This window comes from Alligator mississippiensis, chromosome 1 (assembly GCF_030867095.1).
Source record: "Alligator mississippiensis isolate rAllMis1 chromosome 1, rAllMis1, whole genome shotgun sequence".
Lineage (NCBI taxonomy): Eukaryota > Metazoa > Chordata > Crocodylia > Alligatoridae > Alligator > Alligator mississippiensis.
Genome location: NC_081824.1, coordinates 247,707,972 through 247,733,504, shown reverse-complemented (window position 1 = coordinate 247,733,504; position 25,533 = coordinate 247,707,972). Strand labels below are relative to the sequence as shown.

The following is a 25,533-nucleotide window of genomic DNA, read 5'->3' as shown; positions in this document are numbered from 1 at the left end:
GCTACATGTTCGAATTAAATGTGGAACATCTTTGCAACTGGTTTGTCATTTCACTGCATGATAAATTGATTGAATATGTGGCATGTTACGGTTTATCATGTGATTACCACCTTAGGTAGACCAATGATTTCACAGCACTTCTAGCAGTGAAGCTGATCGACATTTTTCAAATCTCCAACAATTACTTGCTTTTTCCCCCAATTAAAACTATATGGTATTTCTTTCTGAAAAAAATGTATACTTTCTCCATCAGCTGGACCTGAGAAGATGGCAATTATTACTATGTAGCTGCATTTCACCGAGGCCTAACAACAGAAAACAGAAAGGGCTTGGCCTGACTCACATAGCCAGTCACAGGTAAAAGTAGGCATGGAGTCCCAAGGCTACTCAGATCTATGTTTTAGTCTGCCTCCCACCCTACTCATTTTCTCCAGTATATCTGGGGGCAGATGTCTTTCCACAGCAGGGACCTGGGGGGCTCTACATGCTGAAGAGAAACACAGCAAGTGTGATATAAAATGCAATGGCAGAATGCAAGGCGGAAAAAGCTAACTCCAAAATGGTGTACCATCTCAGGTGGCAGGAGATGGTGTCTCAGTCTGTGCAGGAAGTTCCACCCAATACCTAGCAAAAGGTTTGACTTTTACCTGTCCTGAATGTCACCATGGCTGTCTGCCCCTCCCCGGCACAGTTATAAGCTGCCATCTCCACTTCATACAAGCTCCCAGGATCCAGTTTAGTCAAGATCAGGCGGTGCTGTGTAGCTGGAATGTCCCTGACTGTCCAGTTGTCTGAAGAGTTCATAACCTGATGAAATCAGAATATAGGAATCACTGGCCTGGAGCTCTGCTTTGCTGTTCGGGGTGAATTTGGCTTTTGGCTAAAACCTAAATTTAAAATTTGAAAAAATTTTAACAAAAAGTTTGGAAACATTTAGACTGCTTTTCTCCCCTGCTGTTAAGACGTGAGATTGGCCAGTCTAATTCTGGAAAGCTAAGAGGCCCAGATAACTCAGATACAGGTAGCAAAAGCTTCTAAATGTTGGGATGCTTTTGTCAAGTCTTCAGCTTCCACTGAGGTTCACTCCTCGCTGCTGTTTATCTTCTCTCTAATTTCACCCTACATTAATCGATTCTGAAAGATACCTAGCTCTGTAGCCATTATGTATTTCCTTTCTTGGTGCTGCACTTTAAAAAGCTATGGCTTCTTCTCTGTCTACACTATGGGGAGAGTCTATTCCACCTATCAGGCACCTATTTGGGATCCTATTCCACCCTCCTCAAGTCCTTGAAAAAGCATGAATGCACTTACTTTTGTAACACACATCATTTTACTCTCAGGACTGAGTCACAGAAAGAAGGAAAAGGAACTTGATCACCCCTGGCATGAACTATTAGGGATGTGAGCAATGTAGACTAGAATCGCATGTAGGTATCTAAATCCACTTAGGCACCTAATAGGATCTGGCCCCATGTCATCATTACAATGCACACAGTCAGACCATGCACTGATCTCCCATGGTGCCTTCACTTTTGTTTCTCTTTCTATTATCCTCTCACTTTTAATATTAATACTGGTTTGCTCTGATTGAAGAGGCTGGTTACACCACGTGTCTGAGAAAACAACCTGTACCAAGCTCCCACTGGAAAAATCAGGGTACCATTTGCAAAAAGTGCTTAAGTGCATTAGAAGCCTATGTCCTCTTGACTTCCTATGGGATCTAGGCTCCTCAGGCCCACCTTCTCAAAGGCTCCAAGTACCTGGTCCCTTTCATTTGAACAGGAATTAGGTAGCCACCCACTTTGCAAGTCTGGGCCCAAGTCATTTTTCTGACTGCTACATCCATTTCCTGCTGTGCAAGTTGCTTTGCTTTTCTTAGCTGATCAGCCCCTTTGCACTGATGTGAATGGCTATCTGTTTGCAGGTCACAATCCAGCCTGTTCAGAACCAACATCATATCTCTTATATTATGAAATGAATATATCCCCATTGCCACGACCCTGTGGATACCAAAGCTCCATATATAGCTTTTTGCTTCTCCTCTGCCATCAAGTAACTGAATACCATGCAAGGAAGTCATCCACAGCCTGTGAAATGCTGGGAGTGCCTCCTCCAGCCATTGCTATTATAGGGCCTTAAACTTGCCTGTCCTACCAGTGTAGGGAGTTCCCATCAACACTGACCAACTGTTACTCATTAAAATTCACCACCCAGCAAGGAAGATAGGATTCTGAGTCCCCCTCCCAGCCCTCCATGAGCTGTGGCTGATTACTCCATTGGTGTGTGAATGGAGAAATGAACTCAAAAGACCTCTGCCACCCATAGACTCCCTGGGGCTCCTCTGAAAATCCCAGCCTGTAGTTATGGAGAAAACTCCTGTCCTGGCTAGTATGGGGCTTAAAGACAATCTATGTCATTTAAAGCTACACTGTATAATATAAAGAAGAGGGTGTGGTCCTCTAATTTAATAGGACATTGATCTGCTTAGCAACAACGGAGCAGAGTTAAGGTTGTGACCTGGTTTTGGTTATTTCCTAACTGTTGAAGGCCGAGCTGTACAACCTTAATATTTGATTGTCAGCTTTTTCTGCGGAATATGGCAGCATGCGGCTGGAGGCACAGCATGGAAAAAATGCACTCTGGTCAACCCCTCCCCCTGCCACCTTCTCCAGGTGCGGAAACAGAGCAGAGGGCTGGGAGAGTGCAAGGTATTCTGGGAATCACAGTTCTTTAGAGCAGCAGTGGAGTTTGCTGCTGGCAGGCAAAACTGTCACCCAATTTTTTTGCTGCTGAAGTCCATGTACAGAAGTAAAAAAAATCTGCTGAATTTGGCAGCAAAGAATGGGGTCAGTTCTCCCCTCAGCAGCAGCAAACCCCATTGCCACTCTACAGAACTAGATTCCCACAATGCTTTGCACTCCATATCACCCATTGCCTGCACCAGCTGTTTCTTGGATCCAGTAAGTTTTGGCAGCCCAAGGCAAGGCAAGGCAAGGCAGAAGGCAGGCAGCAGTCAGGTAGGCTGCAGCAAGCAGACCCAGGGTGAGGTGTCCCCTCCTTCCTGTCCTTGTGCCCCTCCCCTTAGACAGTGCCCCAGGCACATACCCCACCTCGCCCACCCCACATTAAGCTACTGCGTATGGCTAAGGCTTCCAAAAGGACTTTGAAATACAGCTTCATTTTTCAGCAAGGTCTGGGTACCCCAAACTGGAGGAAGGGATTTCCAATTTCCCTTCCTCCCCGATGGCAAGGATAATATTTTTCAGGCTCGCAGGCAGGACACCTAAGTGACCCTGTACAGAAAAGAGCATTGGCAGTGCAGGCAATGTGATGAAACGGAAATGCCAAGACTTCACAATATAATTCATCTTTGGAATATTTGACACTGACTGATTAACTTCTCCCTGGCTTTATTTCTATTACCAAGTCTGTGGGACTGCAAGAAGTCCCTAAAGGCTGTTACATTTGAGCAAGCAGGGGCGGGTATATGTGTGGAAGAGGATATTAAAAACAAGGATAATGACTGTGTAGGAGCTGAGCTGCTTAATGGGGGGTGACTGCCCGTCCATGCTGGAGCAGGAAAGGGTAGGGATGCTGTCAAGAGAAAAAGAAAAAAAAAATATTCTGCTGCTCCTAGAAATTCCTTTATTGCCTGTAGCAGCTGCAGTTAACACGACAAAGCATTTTTCCAATCTGTTTTCTGTTTCGTTATTTGGGTTTATTAACTTTTGACACTTCCTTCAGTTTGGACAGTGAAACTAGGCTGGGCTGTTTCACCCTCAACTAGCAGGAGGCCTGATCTCAGCAGCACGCAGCACCTAGGTCTCACTGAAGTCAAGGGGAGCTACAGGGATTAAGCACCTCTGCAAGCCAGGTCACTGGGGAAGCACAGTGCCAGGCTGTGGATTCTCAGCAGAGTGGAGCATGTTCTCCCTCCTTCTCTCCCACCTGTCTCTCCCCCATACACAGAATTTTTTTAAACTTCTCTGGAAACCAAAAAACCCCCACATTCCTATTCATATTAGTTTTGCTTAAACTAGGGTCTCCAAACACCCAGTGTGGAAATGTCAGCAATCTAAGTGTTAAGCCCTATATGCAAGGACCTAAAGAGACAAGAGAAAGAGTCTCCAGCTGAGAATTTGGACTACACTGAAAATGTATTAGCACAAATGGCAGTGACCCTTGGTGACCCTCCCTGCCCTGCAGACCTTCCAGGTGAAGCGCTGAAAAAACACATAGAATGAGGACAAACTGCAGCTTGCAAGCTCAGATCACACGCAGAATTGGTTTTGTTACATGATACGAAGTTGGGAGGAGAAGGGGTTGTGGGTGGGAGGGGGTGCATCTTGTCCTGACAGAAAGGGTGGACTTGATGTTCCAGTGGCATTCTTGTCTGCTACAGTCTCATGTTGACATCTTACTTCTTTGTTTTAACTGGTTGTTTAAGGAGATTGTTAGCTTAAACCCTAGATTTAAGTTTTGTTTAAAAAAAAAAAAAATCAAGGATGTGTGCAGGAATTATAAAGCTTTATATTGCAAAATGTTTTCATGAAGTTAAACAATTCCAGGAAACTGTGTGTGTGTCTGTTTTAATTGAAAACCTTCCTTTGCAAGGACTGTGAATCAAAACACACCACAGTGTATAGTAACCTGAAGGCAAAAATCAAAGTAATCTACTGTAGTTGCCCAACCATACTGAAGGAAATGTAACAACCCCCCCCCCCCCCCATTTACAATTTTTTTAAAAATCCCCAATTTTCCAACTACTTTGTAAAAAGTTCCAAGAACTTTGTAAATTAAAAAAATAAATAAATACATTTGTCTCAACAACATCCCAAAATTTTAGAGTGGCCACTGGACCTGTTGATTTAGGGCTTAAGACACTGGCTCAGATCCTCAGAAGTAACGCTTCTGGGTTAGGGGACAGCTTGCCCAGAGAGTGTCCCTGCTAGGCATATTAAGCTAACCTTATAGATAAGGTGAGAGATTTTCTGTCTAGTCTGCCTTTGCCACACATGACTTGATCAGTCAGATCCAGTAAACCTAGTAACAAAAGCAGAGGGACAGCAAGTAACCTCATATGAGAAAATGAGCATGCATGTCTACGGGAGGAGTAATGCAAAGGGCAGTACCTTGCGATGCTTCACAACATAGTAGAGGATGGGGGCCCTGCTGTCATGCCGGGGTCTCCAAACTAGCTCATAACAGTCTGTCTTGGATGTCCTGGGAGAGCTCAGGATGATGGGGGCCTCTGCTGGAGACACTTGTTCTCTGTTAGTTGTGCACTGGAGAGAAGCGGCCAGTGGGGTAGGCCCCGGCCTTGGTGGTACGGCTTTATCATTGTCAGTAGAAGGTGTCGGTGGCTGAGCTGAGCTCAGCTTGGAGTCTCTCCAGGGATTCAGAGTTGCTCCTAAAAGACAAGTGGGGATGGATCAGTGGAGCAAGGACACAGAACAAATGCCACTGGAAAATTACTGGTGGACACAAGAGGTAGTAAGAGACTACCCACCTCCCCTGGCAGAAAGCAGAACTGACCCTCCCAAAAAGCCCAATTGTGCCAAAGGATGTCAGAGTGGGTACTCTGAAAGCTTACAATGAGGCAAAATGGGGTAAGGATTTACCACATTAATTGATCTGTGGAAACTACCCATGTGCATGTTCTTACTGTGCAGTAACTTGAAGCTAATTTGGGCACAGCTTAGCCCTCAGTGACAGAAATCCCTATCCCTTGCACCCAGTGGTAAGTTGCTCCTGTACCCAACAAGGGCCAAGTTTCACATTTTATTCTGCTTAAACCAAACTCTTCACACCCTCCCCCCACATCCTACCTTCTGTTTCTGTGTGCCCCATCATTATTGGGAGAGGGGCCTAAATGCAGGAGAAGGGAGCCGTATACAAGCTCTGAAATACCTCTCTTGCCACCAACAGTCCCAGTGGGGCCCCATACTCCTATCTCAGGAAGTAGGGAGTACTTAGGAACACAGCCTGGGAGATAACAGAGATTCCAGTGAGAAAAAGGGAGCTGAGGATGCCCAGTGAATCAGGGATGAAGGTGCCAGAAGAGCAAGACAGCTGAAATGCAAACAGGATGAGCAAGGAGTGACTGCCCTTCTATGCTCTCCAGGGCTCCAGAACCTGATTTGTACATTGGCCCCTTTACTTAAAGCCCCAGCATCTGGGCTGGCAGATTCCTCTGAAGGCTCACCTGGCCGAGCAGTCCTCAGCTGCACCATGGCTTGTGCACTTCCAACTTCATTCTCAGCCATGCACTGGTAGATCCCATCATCTTCTGGCCCCACGCTCACCACACGAAGGGCCCTACGGGACAGCCGGAGCCGGTGGTTGGAAGAGAGGGGCATGGCATTGCGCAGCCACATCACTGAGGGCTGGGGGTTCCCTCGCACCTCGCAGGTGAACTTTGCGCTCTGACCCCAGGGGATGATCTGTTGGGACAGCTCCATGGTGACCTCGGGAGGTTCTGTAGGGCAGAAAACAGTGAACAACAAGCCCCTGCTAGCTCTTGCATGAGCACTAGTGCAACATGATTATGATCCAATTCATTCCCTTCAAGCAGGAATTAGAGAGGGATGATGGGTCCTCAGTCAACCAAAGTTCTCCTCTTCCCTTGAGGGCTGCAGAGAGCTCCCCCTTGTCCAGCCTGCTCTTCAGTAGCCCTATGAGACCACTTGGAGAGTGTGGACAGTGTCCACAATCAGGCAGTAATACACAATTGCCTATCATTTTTCACAGAGGAAAATCCAACACCGCTACCAAGAGGTCCCTGCGGTTTTAAGAGATCGGTTCCTGGATGAAACTGTGTTAAAATGAAACCGGGGTAAGTCTGAGATGCCTGTCAGAAAAGAAAAACACTTTGCATGACTATGCCTGAAACTTCCCTTCTGAAAACTTTTTCTCTCCCCATATGGAGCCTCCTTATGCAGACTGGGGAGAAAAATACTCCACCAATAGCTGCTCAGGTCTCCACCATGTTGGGCAGTGCCAGATACTACAGTAAGGGGCGCCTCAGAAAACTCCCTGCTAGATACAGATAAAATGACAAGAGATGGGACTCCCTTGGGGGAACTCTCATCCATCTAGCTCACGGTGGAGCCCTCGGACGGAGGATGCAGGGTTCCCTGGGACAATCCACAGATGCGGACACCGGTGAGGAATGTTTCACCTCAACTTACATAGTGTGACAGGGAAACAATTTCCTCTGAGAAAGGCAACAAGGGAATGCCCAGGCTCTGCTAGGGGGGAGGGGCAGCAGGCTGCACCAGGACTCACCGAACACCTGAACATTGTAGAATATGAATGCAGCTCCAGCCTCGCCCACCCCATTGTCCGCCATGCAGCTGTAGGTCCCAGAGTCCTCCTCATTAGTGGTGTCAATCAGGAGGTTGCTGAGCAAGAACCGGGTCTTGTTGTAGCCAGAGACATTGGAGCCATCCTTGGCCCAAGTGACCCGTGGAGGTGGGATCCCACTGGCCACACATTCCAAGATGAGGCTTTGACCCTTGGTGACGATGATGGTCTGAGCCTCTGTGGGGTAGATTATCCGAGCTGCCTCTGCCATGGAGCCTGGGGAAGACACAAGAGAGTACTTGCCTGAGGTAGCAGTACCTCAGGTTGATTTCTCTGGACAAGAGGACAGACAGGGGCACCCTCCAAGCTGAAAAACATGGCTGATCCTAGGGAATCCATCCACAGCAGATACAATCTAGCAGAAGGGTGCAGACTCTTAGCTCCCAGGTCAACAAAGACAAAGTATTTTCAGAGGGAATAATGATTCCCTAGTCTACACTGACACAGACAGCAGGGGTAGCACAGAGAATAGACTGCACAGCCTTCTGCGGTCAAAAATACAGTACTAAAGTAAGTTTGCCTGATCCTAACACTGCCAATCCATGGAAAAAAAAAAAGACTGCAATACTAGAACACAGGTGCTGAACAGACAAAAAAACTCAGAGGTCAAGAAATACCAGGATGAAGGAAGTTTATGCAAAGAAGGGATGGCTGGGAGGCCAGGGACCACACTTTTTTTTAAAGGGGGCATCTTACGTCGCACACGGAGCCTCTCACTGGAGACAGAGGTTTTCACTTCTTGCGTCACAGGGTTGTAGGCAGCACATTTGTAAGTTCCTTCATCTTCTTGACTGGCATTGACTATCTGAAGATTCCCAGATGGCATAATCAAGTAGTTGTCTGGAAGGAAAGAAAAGAGAGAGAGGGCTTTTAGCCATAAGCATACCCAACATACCCAAAAGGATGGGGTAGGGTAGAGAGTGGGGTGAAAATAAACAAGGAGGAGGGAAAGAGAGGGGGATGGGTCAGTGACAAAATCCATCCTCCTGGAAATTATCCTACTCCATCTTGGAACCAGAGCAAAAAAAGAAAGAACTGGGAAGGGAATGAAGCCTCTCAGGAAGTTAAACTGCTGCACATACAGATGACAGATGGACTCAGCCAGAAGAGTTCAGCTCTGGCTTGCAAAACTCCCTTGGGGTTCAGAGCTGGAGCTCTGTTTCAGACCCACCCCCTCTCACTAGACATGCTGGAGGAATAATTCAGAATAAAAACCAAACTGGGACATGTTCAATTCATTCTGTTTCCTTTTTCTTTTTGTAAATCATTGTTGATCCTGGATTCTTAGGTACAGTACAAAGGAGCTGTGCTCAGCAGCTGGCTTGGGGTAACAATAAATATCAGGCAGAGGGCAGAGAAGGAAGGTGGTTGTGCCAGACTAAGTACACCTGCTTGCTTGATCTTGGAAGCCAAGCAGTCCTGGGCCAGACAAAAACATGGATGGGGGCCCATCATGGAGCCCTGAGGACTTTAGGAAAAAGCCAAGGTGTTGTGGTCAAACACTTGGTGAATAACAGACCACTGTAACTGAATGGGTGGCAAAACTTCACAGGACCTCACTGTTTCTGATGGATGAGAATTAAAGGGACGCCATGGATAGGAACTTGCACAACTGCAATAATCTGTAAGGAAAGTTAATACATTGCCAAAGGGTGTGAAAAGAGGGCACAGCTCATTGAAACAGAAACAAACAGAATGGTGGATCCCACCTCCTTGTCCCTGAATGCATCGTACCTCTGGAGGACTCTAGCCACTCATGTTTCACACTGTAGCGCACCAGGGCCTTTGGATGGCTTTCAGGCAGGTCACAAGCAATGACGGCAGTGTTGCCTTCATCCACTTCAATCACATGCTGGCCATCAAATTTGAAGTCTTTGAGATCTGTTGAAAGGATGGTAACAGTGAGATGTGGTAGCGAGGCAGAGAACATAGGTTTCAATGGGACTAAGCAAACCTTCCAATACTAAAATTGGAATACAGTATACTATAGGGAACAAGAGAATGAAGGACATGAATGCATAAGAAAAGTGACTGAGAGAAACCAGGGCATCAGCTGCTCTGCAGTAACTGACTATGTGTATGCTTTTACTCTGTAGTAAATTAATGCTTACCACTGGGCAAGTCTACATGTTCGTTAATGCATCGTAGTTACTGCACAATGAGTTTAGTACTTCCTTAATGAAGTATTAACTGAATGCACAGGAACTACATTTACCATGCAGTAGTGCTGGTGCACAGTTTTTTGTGACGGTCACTGTGCAGTAGCTTATTAGCATGGCTTTTGACCAGCATGCTAATGAGCACTGTTATTAGGCTACTGCACAGTAAGTGTCTCATGTAGATGCATCCCCTGTTTCACTGAGGGCTAGGTTACAATGGATTAAACTGCACTCACCACAGGGTAAGAGCAGACACAAGGAGAGAGACTACAAGAACAGGTGACATGCAATAAATCTTCTCCCTCATTTATCCCAGATAACTAGTTACCTTATTTACTTGAATAGAAAATGACTCTGATTATAAGACCCCTCTCCCTCCAGTAATTAGATTCTATATATTAAAAATTTATAAAATTTGTTATAATTTTACAGACACAGAATCTAATTATTAGAGGTTTGCCCTGAATTTTTCCCCCCTCCCACTGCTACAGCAGGGACAATAAATCTGGGGGGTCAGATATGCCTTCACTTTCTGCTTCCTACCAACCCCAAACTTTTCCCCTGGTAGTCCCTTCCTACTGTCAGACCTGGCTCTGCCTGAGCACACTGAAGTAAGGAGCAAATTTAAAAACAATAATCTTGAAATTAAACAGGGCTGTAGCAATTTGCATATACTACCTATGCACTTAGTTTATCCAGAATTGATGCCTGTTCCTTTTATTTTATTTTTTTAAAACTCCTGCAGTTTCAGCACAGGTACTCCATAAACATATTTTTGAGTGCACTGTGGCACCTACTTATATGTAATACAAACTATGCATGATATTGCTCCAAAGCCAAAGGCTCGTAATTTATCATATAGTTAACTAGGGTAAGCCCCAGAGTCCACAGCATTTCAAGCCACCTTGACCCCATAGCTCAGCACTGCTCAGTATGTACGTGTACTTCAGATCCCCCCCCAAATAATGTGCGCTAATTAGCCCCCGCTCACAACTGGAACTGGGTGTTCTTGTCAGAAATCCTGGGGTGCTCCAAAAATATACATGCAGATAAGGCGCAGGGAACCTAATCCGGCTTCACCTCATGGAGGGCAGGGCCACATTAATCATATACGCCAGGCCGAGAAGGGCCAACAGAGGGATTCTAGGTGAACTGTATGCAATGTCATGGTGGGGGCTACATTCAATAGGTACTACCATACGTCTTATTCAGATAGGTTGCACTAACCTATCCCTGTGGTAAGTTCCCATCAGCATTTTTGGCACCAGAGTGGGTGTTGGAGCTTGTTTTGGCCTTACTGGGTGCTGGTTTGTTACTTCAGTACCTCCAGGCCTGGTGCTTGATCCCTTCCAGGGGAGCAACTGCCCATTTTTTTAAGGGTCATGCAATAAATAAATAAAGATTTCCATCAGCATGTTTGCCTAATATGGACCATGTGTTTTATAGCTATGCTCAGTGTTGGCTGCATTTAATCAACTTCAGAGTTGGTTTCCATGGCTGAACACATGCTGCTTTTGGCAGCAGTTTAGTGATAGACAGTGCATTTAGTTATATTTCACTGTATGCGATTACAAGATGAGGGGCTTTTTTCCCTTTTTCCCCCCAAGCCAGCTGGGGGCTGGCGGGAAACTTGTCATGTATTTGAATAAATACAGTAATTAAATGCATGTATGAATACATGAACAGCAGGCCCATGTAGTCTAGGAACTCAAAGAACTGTATGATAGTAAACAATTCAATTTTCTAGCACCCCAACACAGCAGGTGTGGACTTTGATGTCCCTGCACACGAGACTGGCTTGGTGCAGAACATTAGTCAAGTTTGGGTCATCTTTCTGGTGCAAGGATTAAACCCTCCATGGTATACAACTTTCACCACCTTAGGCTTGGAGTCAGAGCCTCCATTTTATTGTGGTCCTGGCACAGATTAAGTGTTGAAGCGCTGCCCTCAGCAATTAATGGAACTGGCCTTTTTTTTTTTTTTTAATCTCTATGACTGAATAACTCCAAAAACAGCTCATCATGAGACTTTGTGAATACATTACTCCTTGGCAGTGTCTTGGCAGGAAATATTTTAGCCAGAGAAGGGAACTTATTGAGAAACTTAAAAGCAAATGAAAAAAAAGAGGTACAGAGAGGGTGCCATTTCAAATATAACGGTAGCACTCTACCAGGAAGCTATAACAAGCAGGTTTAACATCATGAGATTAGTCCCTGCCAAGAGGGTACACAGAATGGAGAACACAGAGGAAAGAGAATTACTGTGCATCACGAACACTTGGAATATGATTATAGGTAGAAAACAACATCCCTTTGATCTGCTCCTTGTGAGCCAAACACTATCCTCTTTCTGTGAACCAGGAGATGGTCTTGATTTAGCAAAAAGGGGATAATGACATCCCAGAGATGTCACACAGCGGGGCTTAATTCATCAGTGTCCATGAGATGCTTTGAGATCCTCCGAGGGAAAGTACTGGAGATAGGTGAAGTATTCGCTACCCAGATCTTCCCTCTGTAGACTGTTTTATCTTCAGATTATGTCTTTGCTGCTCTGTCACACTTTGCTAGGAATTTGACAGCACCCTTTAACAGTGCAGGAGCTGTGGAAGACAAACTTGGCTCTGTTGCACCCTGCATGTTCTCAGCAATAATGCTGATTGCATAGTTTGAGAGCACCACACTATACATGGGATGGGGACAAAGACACCAGGGAAGAGCAAAGAACTAGATGAGGTATAAAAGCCACCATGGGCAAAGCTTAAACGACCTACTGAGCTCCTGGATATTATGATGAAGGCTATGGGAACACTCCAGACAGTACGATTAGACTGATGAGTGCAGGATTCAATAGGTTTACCCACAGTATTTTGGGACAGAAGGGAAAACAAGACTCTTACTGCAACTCACAAACTTGAAAGACTTCCCCACTTGGAAGCAAGTGGGGGAAGAAATAACATGGAACATGAAAAGAAGGCGGCTTCTTCAGAGCCCACTTTTCTGACTATAATCACCACGTCACACCCTTCTGTTGCTTGAACAACAAACATCTCCACACATGGCATTCATGCCCGGGTCAAATGCTCTACAGCCAAAGGCTGGTTAACCACTAGATTACTGTGATGGCCTGATGTTCTTACATCCTAGTTTGCTTAGTGAAAGATGGTGGAGGTGGGGATGGTATTAAAACCAGAACACAGCTAGCAGCTTCTAAAAGCAGTTCTGCACATGAAAATTAAAGCGGTTGTTACAGAGACTGGAAAATAGTAGGAAACAGAGTAGTCTGGAACTGGACTTTGTCCCAGGGCTTTTCTCTGCTAAACCAGTTACCAGTCCCAGTCCCTTAGTGCACGCCACATTCCTGGGGGCTAAACAACCAAGAGAAGGGGCCTTGAAAAGAGAGAATGAGAAAAGCAGACGGAGAGGGGTGGATCAGGTTTCACAGGGAAAGCATTTGACGTGACACCTGCCTGTGCCTGCCTGCTGGTACATTTGAGAAATCCATTAGGAGAAAATGTTTTCACAGGGCTATTCACCCAGCCCACCCTCCTTGGCCCAGTCCTCTACTTTCTTCCTCCCCTGCCGACAACATCCTCCAGCTGCACTTCTTGACCAACTCCACATGAGCCAGAGAAGCCATAATGGAAACATTTCAAGGACTCTCCAGTCTTCATGAGCTGACTGACCCAGATCCTGCCCCCTCACCACTCTGCATAGCTGTCTCCTTCTAGAAAAGCTTAAGCCAACCTCTGGGGGCATGCAGGGTCTGCCACTGCCTCAGAATAGAAATTCTGCTGTAGCAACATACATTTTGCTTCCTTTTGGGATGGGTAAATAGTGGGGAGGAAACGCTGTCTTTTTAAAGTGAACCAGAGTAAATACCAAGGTGAATGGCCAGCAAGGAAGTGCTTCAGGTCAAGATCAGCCACTCAGGTGAAATGCAGAAGTAATGCAGATGCTAACACAGTTCCAGTCTCAAACTGGTCATGGCAGGCATGTCAAGCTCACAGGATCTAAGACTAGACAATCCCAATGAAGCTCACAGAAACCTATTTCGAAACCTGCTCCTAGCGTATGTGTCCTAGTGTACATGTGAATGATGAAAGAGAAGCACCAGGAGCTCCACGGAGAACACCAGATTTCCAAAACACACATCAATTGAGCCTACAATCGCTCTTACACCAAGTTCAGTCATCAACCTGCCTGAACCACCCAACTACATTGCTTTCTGATCTTCAGCTGCACTAGTTTCTGATAACAATTTGACCATCCAGGTGATGGAATAATACAATCCATGTTTAAAAAGATGCTCAAGCTTACCACAAGTAAATTCAGGCATGTTTCTTCTTGCATGTGAATTAAAGTCTTTTGAGTGTCCTTCAAGACCAATATTTATTTCAGCCTGTTGCAGCATGAGCTGCGTGGTAAGGCTGCGTCTTTGCCCTACAAAAGTAAAAGTATACCAGAAGAAGTAGAGGTATACTGTTTTGGGGGCACAAAAGCTGTATATCTTCAACACCTCCAGCAATGTCATTGCATTAATACTTAATAAAAGCTCATCTTCTATACGACAGCTTCACAATAATGCATGTTTTCCAAATAGCAAGTCAGGGCATTGAGATGTGCCCACATTGTTGCTTCTAACCATTGTGCTACAGCAATGCATTCTGACCTACCACAACACAATAGCATGTTGTCATCATAGAACAATTATTTTGCCTGTTACAACTATTTGGGCACGTACAACTGGGACCAGTACAACTATTTGGTGCTGTAACCTGAGGCCGTTTGGAAAACAGAGAACAGCACAGGGATTGTGGACTACATGTGACCCTCCCTTGGCAGCCTGGGAGAGCGGAAAAATGTGTTTTTGTTCTTTGGGATTTATACCAGTGCTCCAACTGCAAAGACAACTCTGGCTCCAAGGTTCTCCCACCCACAGTCATGGAAAAGTGACATGAAATTTCTCAAACAGACTTTCTGATTAAAGCAATACTCTTTGTAATTTTAAATAAAAAACAGCTCTCTTGGCAACATGGTGAAAAACCTCCCCAAATGTAAAACTTATTAGTTGTCAGGCTGGTTGTTTGGAGAGAGTTTTAGTGCTCAGATCTGAGAAAAGGGGAGAGGAAGGCAGGAGGATAAAAGGGGGAGGAGAGGTTTTGTAAATGTCATAAAAATGATTTGCAGCAAACATGTTTAATACTTCAGGAATTTCTTGGCATCATTCAATTAAAATACTATTAATAATAAAAAGAAATGAGTGAACTTCAGAAATATGATTAATCCTTTAAGACAAGCTGAGGATGGGAGCCATGTTTCCATTGGGTATTAAAGCCAGATGAAGGTTAACTCCTAACGTGCAGGATGTCTGGAGCATATCTGGTTCCTCCTCACTAGTGGGGAACAAAAGAGGAGGCCTAACTTTTCTTTCTTCCTTTAAAATTTGATGAAGAGATAAAACAGCAAGTGAAGCAAAGGTGGAAAGAGATGGAAGAAAGGTGAGAACCAAGTGTCTGCCTGTCCACATCACATCTATTTCTCTGTTCAACAAAATATAAATGAGCATCAGGAAAATTAATGTCCACCCTGGTGGTCTGAATTCATCATAGCCAAATTAAGATCTCAGAGCCAAGGCACAGGCTCCAGCAATGCTGGCAAAGACCTGTACACACACAGAGAAACCCAGGAGAGGGGAGCCTATAAGCCAGCAAGCTAAGAGAAAGAACAGACCAACAGCTCTGATGCAGGACAGCTTGCCAGGGAACTTGGCTCTTTAGGAGATGGAAAACTACAGTGAGAATTCTGCAATTAAAATACTTTTTTGTGTCCAAGATGGTATCTCAAACAGAGGTGGAGGGGTAGTGCAGAAAGACAAACACATAGATCTGGGATTCAAATTTGGGGAGTTTTATTTTAGGCTGCCCACTTGTTACATGACTTTAACAAGTAATTTTCCTGTGCTTTATTTGCCTTTCCTGTAAAATGGGTGCAGTCTCCCAAGAAGACCCTACGAGGAGAGGCTATGGGACCTTAACCTGTTCAGCCTTCACAAGAGAGGGCTGAGGGGGGGCCTGGTGGCCATCTATAAACTTAATGGGGGGACCAGCGGGGAATGGGAGAGACCTTGTTCCCCTGAGCGCCTCCCGGAGTAACAAGGAATAACAGCCATAAGTTGTTAGAGAGTAGGTTCAGACTAGATATCAGGAGGCACTACTTCACAGTCAGGGCGGCTAGGATCTGGAACCAACTTCCAAGGGAAGTGGTGCTGGCTCCTACCCCGAGGGTCTTTAAGAGGAGGCTCGACGTTTACCTGGCTGGGGTCATTTGAGCCCAGTTCTCTCCTGCCCAGGGCAGGGGGTCAGACTAGAAGATCTGCAAGGTCCCTTCCAACCCTACATCTATGAATCTCTGAAGGGATAGAGCCAAGGGCTCATGAGATGGCAAAAACATCAAGGGGGCCTTATGCCCACAGAGTTCCAGAAATGCCAAAACTCTTTGGTTTCACAACTCCTTCTTGTACCCAACCAGAGAAGGAAACCAGCATAACCTTCCTCCTTTCACCACTCAACCACCCAACCTGGTCTCAGGGGCTGGCAAAAGGCCCTGAGGTTAAGGAACTGAGCAGAAAGGATCCTGAGCAGGAGAGAAGAGACAGCCCAGAGCAGTGGCTGAGGAGACAGCAAGGCACCACAAGAAAGGCTAGATATGGAGCATCAAGCTTGGGACACAGAATAAACCATTCTTACTATTGTTTATTGAAAAGTTGAATGCCAAATTACCATAAACGACTGCTCCCTATAAACACCACTTAGTTTTATGGACTTTTCCTCAGGCCTGCAAAGTTGAACCTACATTCCCTTCATTCCCTCTGTGTGCGTATGTGTGTGTACGCAGATGGCATACTGGATACTCCAGTGCTGGAGACTATGTGAGGGGACCGACCAGATGAGGGATCAGATCAAGCCAGGTGAAGTGGGAGGCTTTGAAGAACTAAAGCAAAAATACAGCTTTCTCCACTGCCTTTATGTCAGGGGCAGAGCAGGCTTGCTGCAGGGTGGTAGAGCCTCAAAGACCAGGAAACAGTCAAGACTGAGGCCCCTGAAGCACTAAGGAGGGGTCAGGTATTCCTCACTAATCCCCATTGCGGCTGCCAGATCCCTAGCGGGGTAAAGCTTTCGCCTGCACAGAGCTGCATCTCAGTTGCTGCTCTGCTCCACGTGAAGAGTAACAGACAGCCCTTTCAGAGCAGCATAGCAAGAGTCTGTCTCTCATGCACACATAATCCCATTCCCCCTCCACTCCTTTCATGCATGGTTATCCTCACATCACACAGCAACCCCCACCCCAAACACACACATGATGCGAGTGGTCAGACACAAGGCACCCTTCAAACAGCTCCTCACACACACACACACACAGACCTCATTACACCCTCTCTCTCACATATACTCTTGTCCCGTAATGCCCTCATACCACCCCTTCCAAACACCTTACCCCGTACCACACACCACCTTGTGCACACACACCAGGTCTGACTGGGTGCCATATAACAACCACCACACCTCGTCTTCACTGCTGGCCTGCCTCCCTTGTGTTGACAGACTCAGGAAGCACCACCTGTGTTTTCCTTCCCTCCCCTCCTCACTTCACCTCTGGCCTTGGAGCAGGAGGCCTTTGGAGGAGCCAAGCCCAGCAAGCAAATGCTTTTTCAATATGGAGCTGAAGTTTCCCACCTCTACTGTGTCAGGGGAGTCATCAGAAGAGAGGCCCAGACAGGAGGAGAATGAATGGGGCCGCCTGTAAAAGACAGCTGCAAATTCCTAAGGGACTTCAAGCCTGACCCATGGCAGGGGTCACTGCCTGCTGGCACTTTCACTCACACTAGGCTCGCCCCCATGGGCTCACCCTAGGCAGAGAGCTACTATGCTACCTTTGCTCACAGATCCTGAGAGACTTATGGAATGATTTGCTCCACTCGCATAGATTCATAGATGATAGGGTCAGAAAGGACCTCAACAGATCATCGAGTCCGACCCACTGCCTGGGCAGGAAAGAGTGCTGGGGTCAGATGACCCCAGCCAGATGCCTATCCAGACTCCTCTTAGAGACCCCAAGGTAGAGGAGAGCACCAGCTCCCTTGAAAGCCCATTCCAAATTTCCCATATGTATACCCCTTCCCCATAAAAATTCTCCCCTTTGTCCCCTCTTCCCAAGAAAAGATAGTGGCCCAGTGGCAGAGCAGGGAAGACATCTCACTATGGCTCAAGAGGCATGAATTTGAGCCCTGTCCCCACACTTATGCCAAAGATGACTCTCCACCAGCCCAGCTATATATGGATACCTGACATTCAGATGGGGGCTGGGGGAAATGGGATATGGGATGGACTGAAGTCATCTCAATATAATAGCCACATCACTGCCATTGTTTGAGCTGCTGCACTAGCTTTCATTAGTACTATATCTGGCTGTGGATGCACTGGGGAGAGCATGGGGACAAACTAAGGCAGACAGGGACCTATTTATTTTGTAAGTTCCTGCTAGGTGTCCTAGACCCACCTCCTCTCCACCTGCCTGTTTACATTAACAGGTTCATGTTCCTGCTGACTTTGACCCAGAGGCTGCTGGGGGGACTGGGGAGGGAGGACACAGATGCTGCATCCTGAGGAGGCTATAAGAAAAAGTGGTTTGGAAATGAAGATTTTGGTGTGATAGACTATGTGCCCCCTGGGGAGAGGCTACAGATATATTTCATACATAATAAAATAATATTTAAAAACAAGCCCACACCAGGTAACCTTTACAGAGTCTCAATCCACACTTCAGTACTCATGTGACTATGCATAATCCTTTCAGGCTGGCTAGTCACTCCCATTATAAGGGATGAGACAGAGGACAGCTCAGAGACCTGCAGGTGGGATACAGAGCTTTAATATCCAGATTACCTTTCAAAATGCATCTAGGATTTATAGTGACCAAAGTTACCATAGTCTATTTAGTGCTTTGTGAGTAGAGGGGTCAAGCCAATTTGAACAAGAGACCCTTCCTGCCATACACCTTTTAGCAGCTGAACAATGTGTGAGACTTTGACTGACAATTATGGAAGTGATGCTCTTTCTGTTGCTTTAAGAAATCCATCTCTCAACCTCTTTTGCAAATCCCTCACTCCCCCCAGGGCTACAAAACAACAGTCATTTTAACTCTGCTGCAGGAATTAGCTGCTAGTTTCAACTAGTCCTCCAAGGCAGGGTGAACAGAGATCAGCTTAGGCATCAGTCCCAATGCTAAACTACAGCTGCCAACAGGTCAAAAACATTGCCAGGGCTAATCCACTTTATGAAAAGGGCCACCAGAGACTATCAGTGGGTTGAGTATGCATATAATTATGGGGGACTGTAGGGATCCCTTTGAGAAGGCTGAGGGTTACAAGTATCTAAGAGTTTGCCAGAAAGCACAGAAAATGCTCTGGTTACCCCAGCTCATAATAAAAAAATAAAATCATACCCTGAAAAAACATTGCTCCTTGTTTTTCTCATGCATGTCCCAATCCCAGTTCTCTCCTGCACATTGTTTCTGGATCAGGCTAAAGCTCTTACAGTGCTCCTATTGAGTCCTGAAGCTGGAAGGAGTCCTGGGACCCAGTTGCTCAGGTCCCAAACACACGTGCTGGCCAGTCCCTCCAAAGACCATCCAGACTTTTGCCTATCCCAGAACTGACAGCCTGCTCTGGAGCATTTCAAATCATTGCATGGCAGTTATAGCTGGCTTTCATCTTCCAGAGGTAGGAGAGAGAATGCAAGATGGGATGACAGAAACCAGTCACAAACTGTGGACTACATTGCAAATCAGCGCCTGCATTTATCATTGGCACGTGGTGTTTCAGACTTACACCAAGCTGCTACTGAAACGATGGCTCTTGACTGATCACTTACCACCTCTCCTACCTGAGAGAGAAAAGAAGGCTCTTCCCCTTCCAGACACAGTTCTTCCCAAGGTGGGATCTATTTCATGGTTCTCCAACACCTGGGAAATACACTGCAGCTGTCTTGCGTCCCTGTATCACTCTTCTCAAAGACTGCGGGGATCAGTGGGAGGTTCTCTCTTGGGTGTCAATATGCCCCAAGGGGAACCAGTCTTTTCTCCACATAGCACTGAAACTTTGTGGGGAAGGGGACATGGAGTCCCATGGGGTGTCACCTGTTCATTTAACCCACCTTCAGCATCATTTCTGAAGACCCATGCAGTGACATCAGTGTCCTATCCCTGCTACAGGTAGGGGGCAAAGCCATTAATCTCTCACCCTCCTGCTGCAGCCTCTGGTCCTCCTCCCAGCAGCAGAAGGCTGGCAGTAGTGGTAAAATCTCACTCATTATTCCCTTTCCTGGTTCCAGCTCAGTAGCCTCAGCCAGGGGCCATTTGCCTCCTTGACCTTTACACCTTGTGTGAGGCTTTGTAAATGCTGTGAGAAATAGAGTTGCATTGGCAGGGAGGTACTAAGTGGAAGCCTGGAGCATTACCATTCACTATTTGCTATCTAGCTTGGTGCAGGTGAGGGCAAAAATGATGAACCTGAATCAGTCCTCTGGCAACCCCCGGGATCCCAGCCCAACACTAGATGTGGTTAGACTAGATCTGTCCAGAGGGAGATGGCAGGACTGTCCTGCACACTAGTTGCTCAACCTCAGCCAGTGCTGGAGATGGCTGTCTCCCTTCAGTCACCAGAGCTAGAAGGGAAAGGTAGCACCCAGGTAGATGGAACAACAGCAGCTTTGTCTAAGCAATGACACTTGAGAGAACACTAGGGAGGGCCCAGAGGCAAACAACGGTACTAAGGAGTGGTGCATGTGCTGCTTTCCTCGTCTTTCCTAAATGCAAACCATGCCCTCAGTAATCCCATCCACCTCTCCCCTCCCCTCCACTATCAGGCCACCAGCAAAACACAGCCTCCATTCTGCTCTGGAATGTGCTCTCCGAAACTTAATCTAAGTGCAGAGCCCAGGCCAAATCCCCTCATGGATTCAACCCAAGGATGGCCTCCCCCTCCTACTCAGCCTTGGCGCGCAGTAACTGCAGCTCCACTTCACTCTCCCTCGCTTTCTCTTTTTTCCCTCCCACCCAGCCCGGCCTAAACATTTCACTTCTGATTAATGTCTCGATGACAAGCCAATAGTTCTTGGCTTTAGAACAAAACCAGCCGTTTTGCACAAACATCTCTTCTCCTTCAGTCTTTGAGGCAAATCCCCTTCCCCAGTACCCTCCGTCAGGCCCTCTCATTACCAGCTGAGAGAGGTTACAAGGCAGCTCTCTGTACCTTGGCCATTAGGGGTAACGGTGTTCTTCTCGCAGACTCCCCCGCTAGCAAATGTCTACAGCAATTCTGGGGGGCTGCTGTCTTAGTTACTTAACTCTTTTACTCCCTTGTCCCTTCTTTGGGGAGCCTCTTAATTCTTCCAGGTGATGCAAGAAGGGTCAGCTTGTCAATGCCTGCACCACCAACCTGGTGGCATAAGAGAATCCTTCAATTTAACCAGCTGAATCATCTCACCACAATGTGGCTGTGATAGCTGCCGTCTTGGCTGGCTCTAGGCACTGAACTAGCGACTTGCCAAGCAAAAAACAGGAGGTCTTTTAGCTTGAGCTAAGAGCCAAGACTCGCTAGGCAAGCACTGTAACTGTTTCTCGTTCTTTGAGGATCAAGAACAGAGACAACTAAAAAGACATGTTGACCAGTTAGTTACACAGCCATAGGTGGGTATTGTGGCTGTGTGTGCATCATGTATCAAATGACCATGCTCCTCTGTCATCATGGGGTGAGAAGACAGATGGTCAATAAAGGGATTTTTTTGGTAGTGGTAACTGCAGTCAATAAGGAAGTAGTGAATGAAATTATCCAAGAAGCTCACTCAGATACCATGGCAATACTCAGGTGCCTTATCGTATGTCTACACTACAGTGGCAGTGTGTCCCAGAAAGAATGCCCCTGAGCACTGCCTACCCACCCACGCCCTCAAGTATGCTCCAGTAATATGCTTTTGTCAAAGCCTGGGAGCAAACTAGGATTTGCTACTGCCACAACGATTACTCCAGGACCAGCCTATCCCACTGCATCACAAGCCCTGACAGCCCCAGGACTGGAGTCCCAATCAACATGAGGGATTAAAACAAAAAGGAAGAGATGGCAGAGGACAAAAGCTACTCACTGGCTAACGTCACTGTGGCTGGGACACTGGCCACAACCCCCTCAGGTACACGAGCAATACACTGATACCGGCCTACGGTGTGGTTGTTGAGAGCAAGGATGATGAGTTTCCCTGGCTCGGTGTGAATCCCCAGCACCTCATCTGACTCCGTCAGCTCCTTCCCATTCAGTCTCCAGGTAACGTTCACTCTTGTGGGGTTTGCCACACAACCCAGACTCACCACGCCACCATATTTTTGGACAATGGAGGCAGGTTGGACGGTGACTTGTAGAGACTCACCTATGCAGTGGATGGGGAGAGAAGGTGAAATACATGTGAGCACGAGCACACAGAACAGAAGATGAGCTCCTCTGCTGTCACATCCTGCTCTGCCTGGCAAGCACCACTAGTGCTGACAGATTCCTCTCATCTCTTTAGACAAAGCCTTTCTTAGAACTGTGCCATGATTACATCTCAGGTAGAGTGAGGGCTAGACTGAGAAGCCTGGCTCCTGATATGGAGCAGCCCAGAGCTTAGAATATGCTGGGATCCAGGGGTCTGGCTTGATCTACTGGAAAGCGGAGGATGTAATTCTGACCCTGAAAGTCCAAGCAACATTTGGTTCCAGGTTCCTGTTTAAACTGCTGTTTCCAGCCTTCGTTCAGCTGTGGCTGAAGCTGATATGGGGAATCATTTATGCTTGGGGATAGCATCAAGTTGCCTAAGCCCTCATCAAGGTGCCTCCTTTAGGGAGGAAAGTACCATAGGAAACTGTCGGGAGCCTGCAGGCAAAGCACAGAAGTAAGAATACATTAACATTCCACCTGGGGCAAAGCCACAAAAACTTTGCCCTCATGAAAAATACTGGCCTCTCCAGACCATCAGAGTGCACCATTCATCTTGGCCAAGCTGCAGTCATGAAACTCCTGGCCCTTCTCTTGGCTCATTCTGATCTGAGCTAAGGGGAAGACGGGGAACCAATGCTCTCATCTGCTGGAGTGTGTAACCTCAGCAGCAATCATCTCCAGTGCACTGCCTTCAAGCAATGCTGAATCAAAGTCCCCCCTCACCTCCAGGATAGTTTCTTCATACTCCCTGGGTGGGCTACCTACAAATGGCATGAAAGCAGCCTAGAGCTCTTCCTTACCCATGATTTTCACTGCAGTGGGAATGTGGGGTGTCGACATTATGTCCAATAGGGCAACAGCCATTTAGGAAGACGGGGATGCTGGACCTTGGTTGGCCTAGGTTAAAGGAAGGGAGCTGTGTCCAGGTGTATGGATTCTCTTTGGGACATTTTCCCTTGGAAGGATAAGGAAGCAGGGTAAATTGAATGTTCTGCAAGTACGTGACAGTGCAAATGGCCCCTTTACAACTGTGGGGGTGGGGAGGAGTTTGATGCTTTGGGGATGGAAAGCAGAGTCCATTCCCAGAGGCACATCAGGATCTTCAGTTATTTGTATTGTCTTACATTTGCAGAATGCAAAAATGAGAACGGCATGGAACTCACCTAAATTAGCAAAGCAACTAGCAGCTGCTAGGATAAGGCAGGGGATGGTGGCCACTGGTCTCTTCCTTCCAGGTGTCATTGTCATCCCATGCAGCGTAGCCTGGAGCAGAAGGGCCCAGGCAGGGTTCCCATAAGTTGCCTCAGAAGACTCAAGGAGGTGCTGTGGCTTCCTGCGGTGCCCTGCAGAAGACAAGAAAGAAAAGGGGGGAGGGGAATGTCAAACAAGTCCCTCGTATTCTTTGTCAATCCTTAGCAAATCCCCCAGACTGAAGATCCAAGCATATTACAAAAGTCAGCTCAATGGCAATTCTCCCCATACTGATCCCAGCTCAGATATCACTGCCTCCTGCAGGTACTTTACAAGAGGAAGGACAAACCCTGGCCAGAGTCCAGTGCAAAACAATGCTCTGGGCTGCTCCAATACCAACTAAGCTCCTGAGGGGTGCAGAAAGCCAAAAGTGGTCCACATCTAACAGAACACTTGCACCTTCTCTTAGACAATTCATTCAAATCATTTTACAGATGCCAATAAAGCACTAAAATGCCCCCACCCACCCAGGAGGTTAGTATTGTCATCCTCATTTTTCCACATAGAAGAAATAGATACAAAAGGCATTTAAGGAATTGTGGGCCCTTCTGAAATCTGGGCTCTAAGGGCCTGCCCACCACATGCGTGCTCAAGCTAGAGATGGAAACAGTGCAACTGCCTTAAAATGGTAAACTCTGTCATGGCTGAGTTTAATGCCACATACCTAGCGCTGCTCGAGGGTAGCTGTGTTGCATCCATTTCTGTGTACTGCATGCAAAGAGTAGGTGTGCTGTGCCTCACACAGTATTGCTCCCTAGCATGGTCTGGACATGTCAAAGTTCACCCAGCTAGTCAGGTATCACAAGTCTCAGACAGAATCACACATGCATGGACGCACATCACGCTCTGAGCACTGTGCTAGGCTATCTTGGCACACCCCATGACTTTCGGGAGCTAAACATAAGCATTCTTAGCAGAGTGTGGGTTAGGATATTTGTTGGGTTGACTTTCTTCTTGGCTGTGACTATAGAGACAGTATTTTGGTTTAAATGGGAAAACAAAAGAGGCTTTTTTCCCCTGCAAGCACACATACTCCTGGGAAACAGGGATTATGACAGGCTGAGGGGAGAAACCATCACTGGATCTATCAATAAATCCACAGCTCTATTTCAAGCATGCTTCTCTATTTGATCTAAGGGCACATCTACCTGTGGAGTTACTCTTGAACACCTATTCTCAATTAATTCTCTGTGTGGATGTTCTTATTCCAGAATAAGGGTGTGGACATGGGAACAATTTAGTACAGGGTAAAAAGTGGGGCTTTACTGCACATTGCTTGTTCCATAGAAATGGTCTACGTGCATGCCCTTGGTAGGAGGAAGCTAAACTGTGACAACCTGCCCTTTGAAAAAAGAGGAATAAGTTACAATGGGTTTATCCTCCACTTGGTGTGGGACAAATGAGCAGTTACTGCATAGCAGCTGACGTAAGGCAAAGCCCTGCCCCCTGTTATCCTGTGGTGAATTGTTCAAACACCTACAGAAGATTGGAACTACCTTCATCCAAGGGCACGGGATTTAAGGAAAGGAGAAATGTTCCTGTCAGACAATTCAACAATATGCATTTTGAATACCCTCTAGACACATTTTCTCTATAGCGCTACTTAGTACCTGGAATTGACAGCCCCAAGGTGCTGCTTAAAAGAGTTTCAAAATTATTAACACTAAAGGTGCTGGTAGTTTTGGTGCAGAAGTCAAAGCCTGGACTAATTCTGGAAGCCAGAAAGCTAATACAGTATATGACATTTTTTGCCATGGTGATATCAAGTAGCTAACTGCAACTGGTATCCTGGAGTCTTCAGAAGAGCATGAGGCTTTTATATCCCAGTTATCACTTTACCCTAATACCTACCTGTGTTTTAGTCTCTTTTCATGACTGTTTTAAATCAAAAGGAAAGAGAAGTAAGTTATGTTGCTTTTGCTAGAGAGAACGCAATGTCCCCAGCACAGAGCATCTGTCAAGCAGCTTAGGGCTGGAATGTTGGTTTATTAGATATAAGAAGAAAATAAATGTTTTTCAGGACCCCAAAGCAAAACAAAACTCAAAACAATTTGGGGGCTGATTTAAGTCTGCCTTGGCAGTTCTGGAAAGCTGGAGAGCAAACCACCTTTCACCGCTCTGGTTTCACCTTGTTTTGGCAGAGGGAGGAATGAACATTAAAAGGAAAAGAGATGTTTTGGGGTACCTGTTGGGAGAAGGAGGAAGGGGAGTTCTGATCAAGACCACTGTAATTCTC

The 25,533-nt window shown here is 46.5% G+C and overlaps 1 protein-coding gene across 5 annotated transcripts in view; it reads right to left on the bottom strand.

Annotated features, from left to right (window-relative positions):
- The window catches only part of BOC (BOC cell adhesion associated, oncogene regulated), a 76,118-nt gene that overhangs the window by 12,713 nt on the left and 37,872 nt on the right, over positions 1-25,533 (bottom strand). For 3 of the 5 annotated variants that reach the window (XM_006259427.4, XM_019476164.2, XM_014603968.3), the window contains 8 exons: positions 23,210-23,389; positions 21,721-21,999; positions 9,100-9,246; positions 8,062-8,205; positions 7,288-7,581; positions 6,206-6,478; positions 5,133-5,410; positions 648-807 (listed from right to left, as the gene is read on the bottom strand). In XM_006259427.4, the coding sequence (XP_006259489.1) occupies positions 648-807; positions 5,133-5,410; positions 6,206-6,478; positions 7,288-7,581; positions 8,062-8,205; positions 9,100-9,246; positions 21,721-21,999; positions 23,210-23,294 (1,660 nt within the window). In that variant the 5' untranslated portion in view covers positions 23,295-23,389. Of the gene's footprint in view, positions 1-647; positions 808-5,132; positions 5,411-6,205; positions 6,479-7,287; positions 7,582-8,061; positions 8,206-9,099; positions 9,247-21,720; positions 22,000-23,209; positions 23,390-23,961; positions 24,041-25,533 lie in introns of those variants that run through there. The other 2 variants (XM_019476162.2, XM_019476165.2) reach the window with 2 other exon arrangements.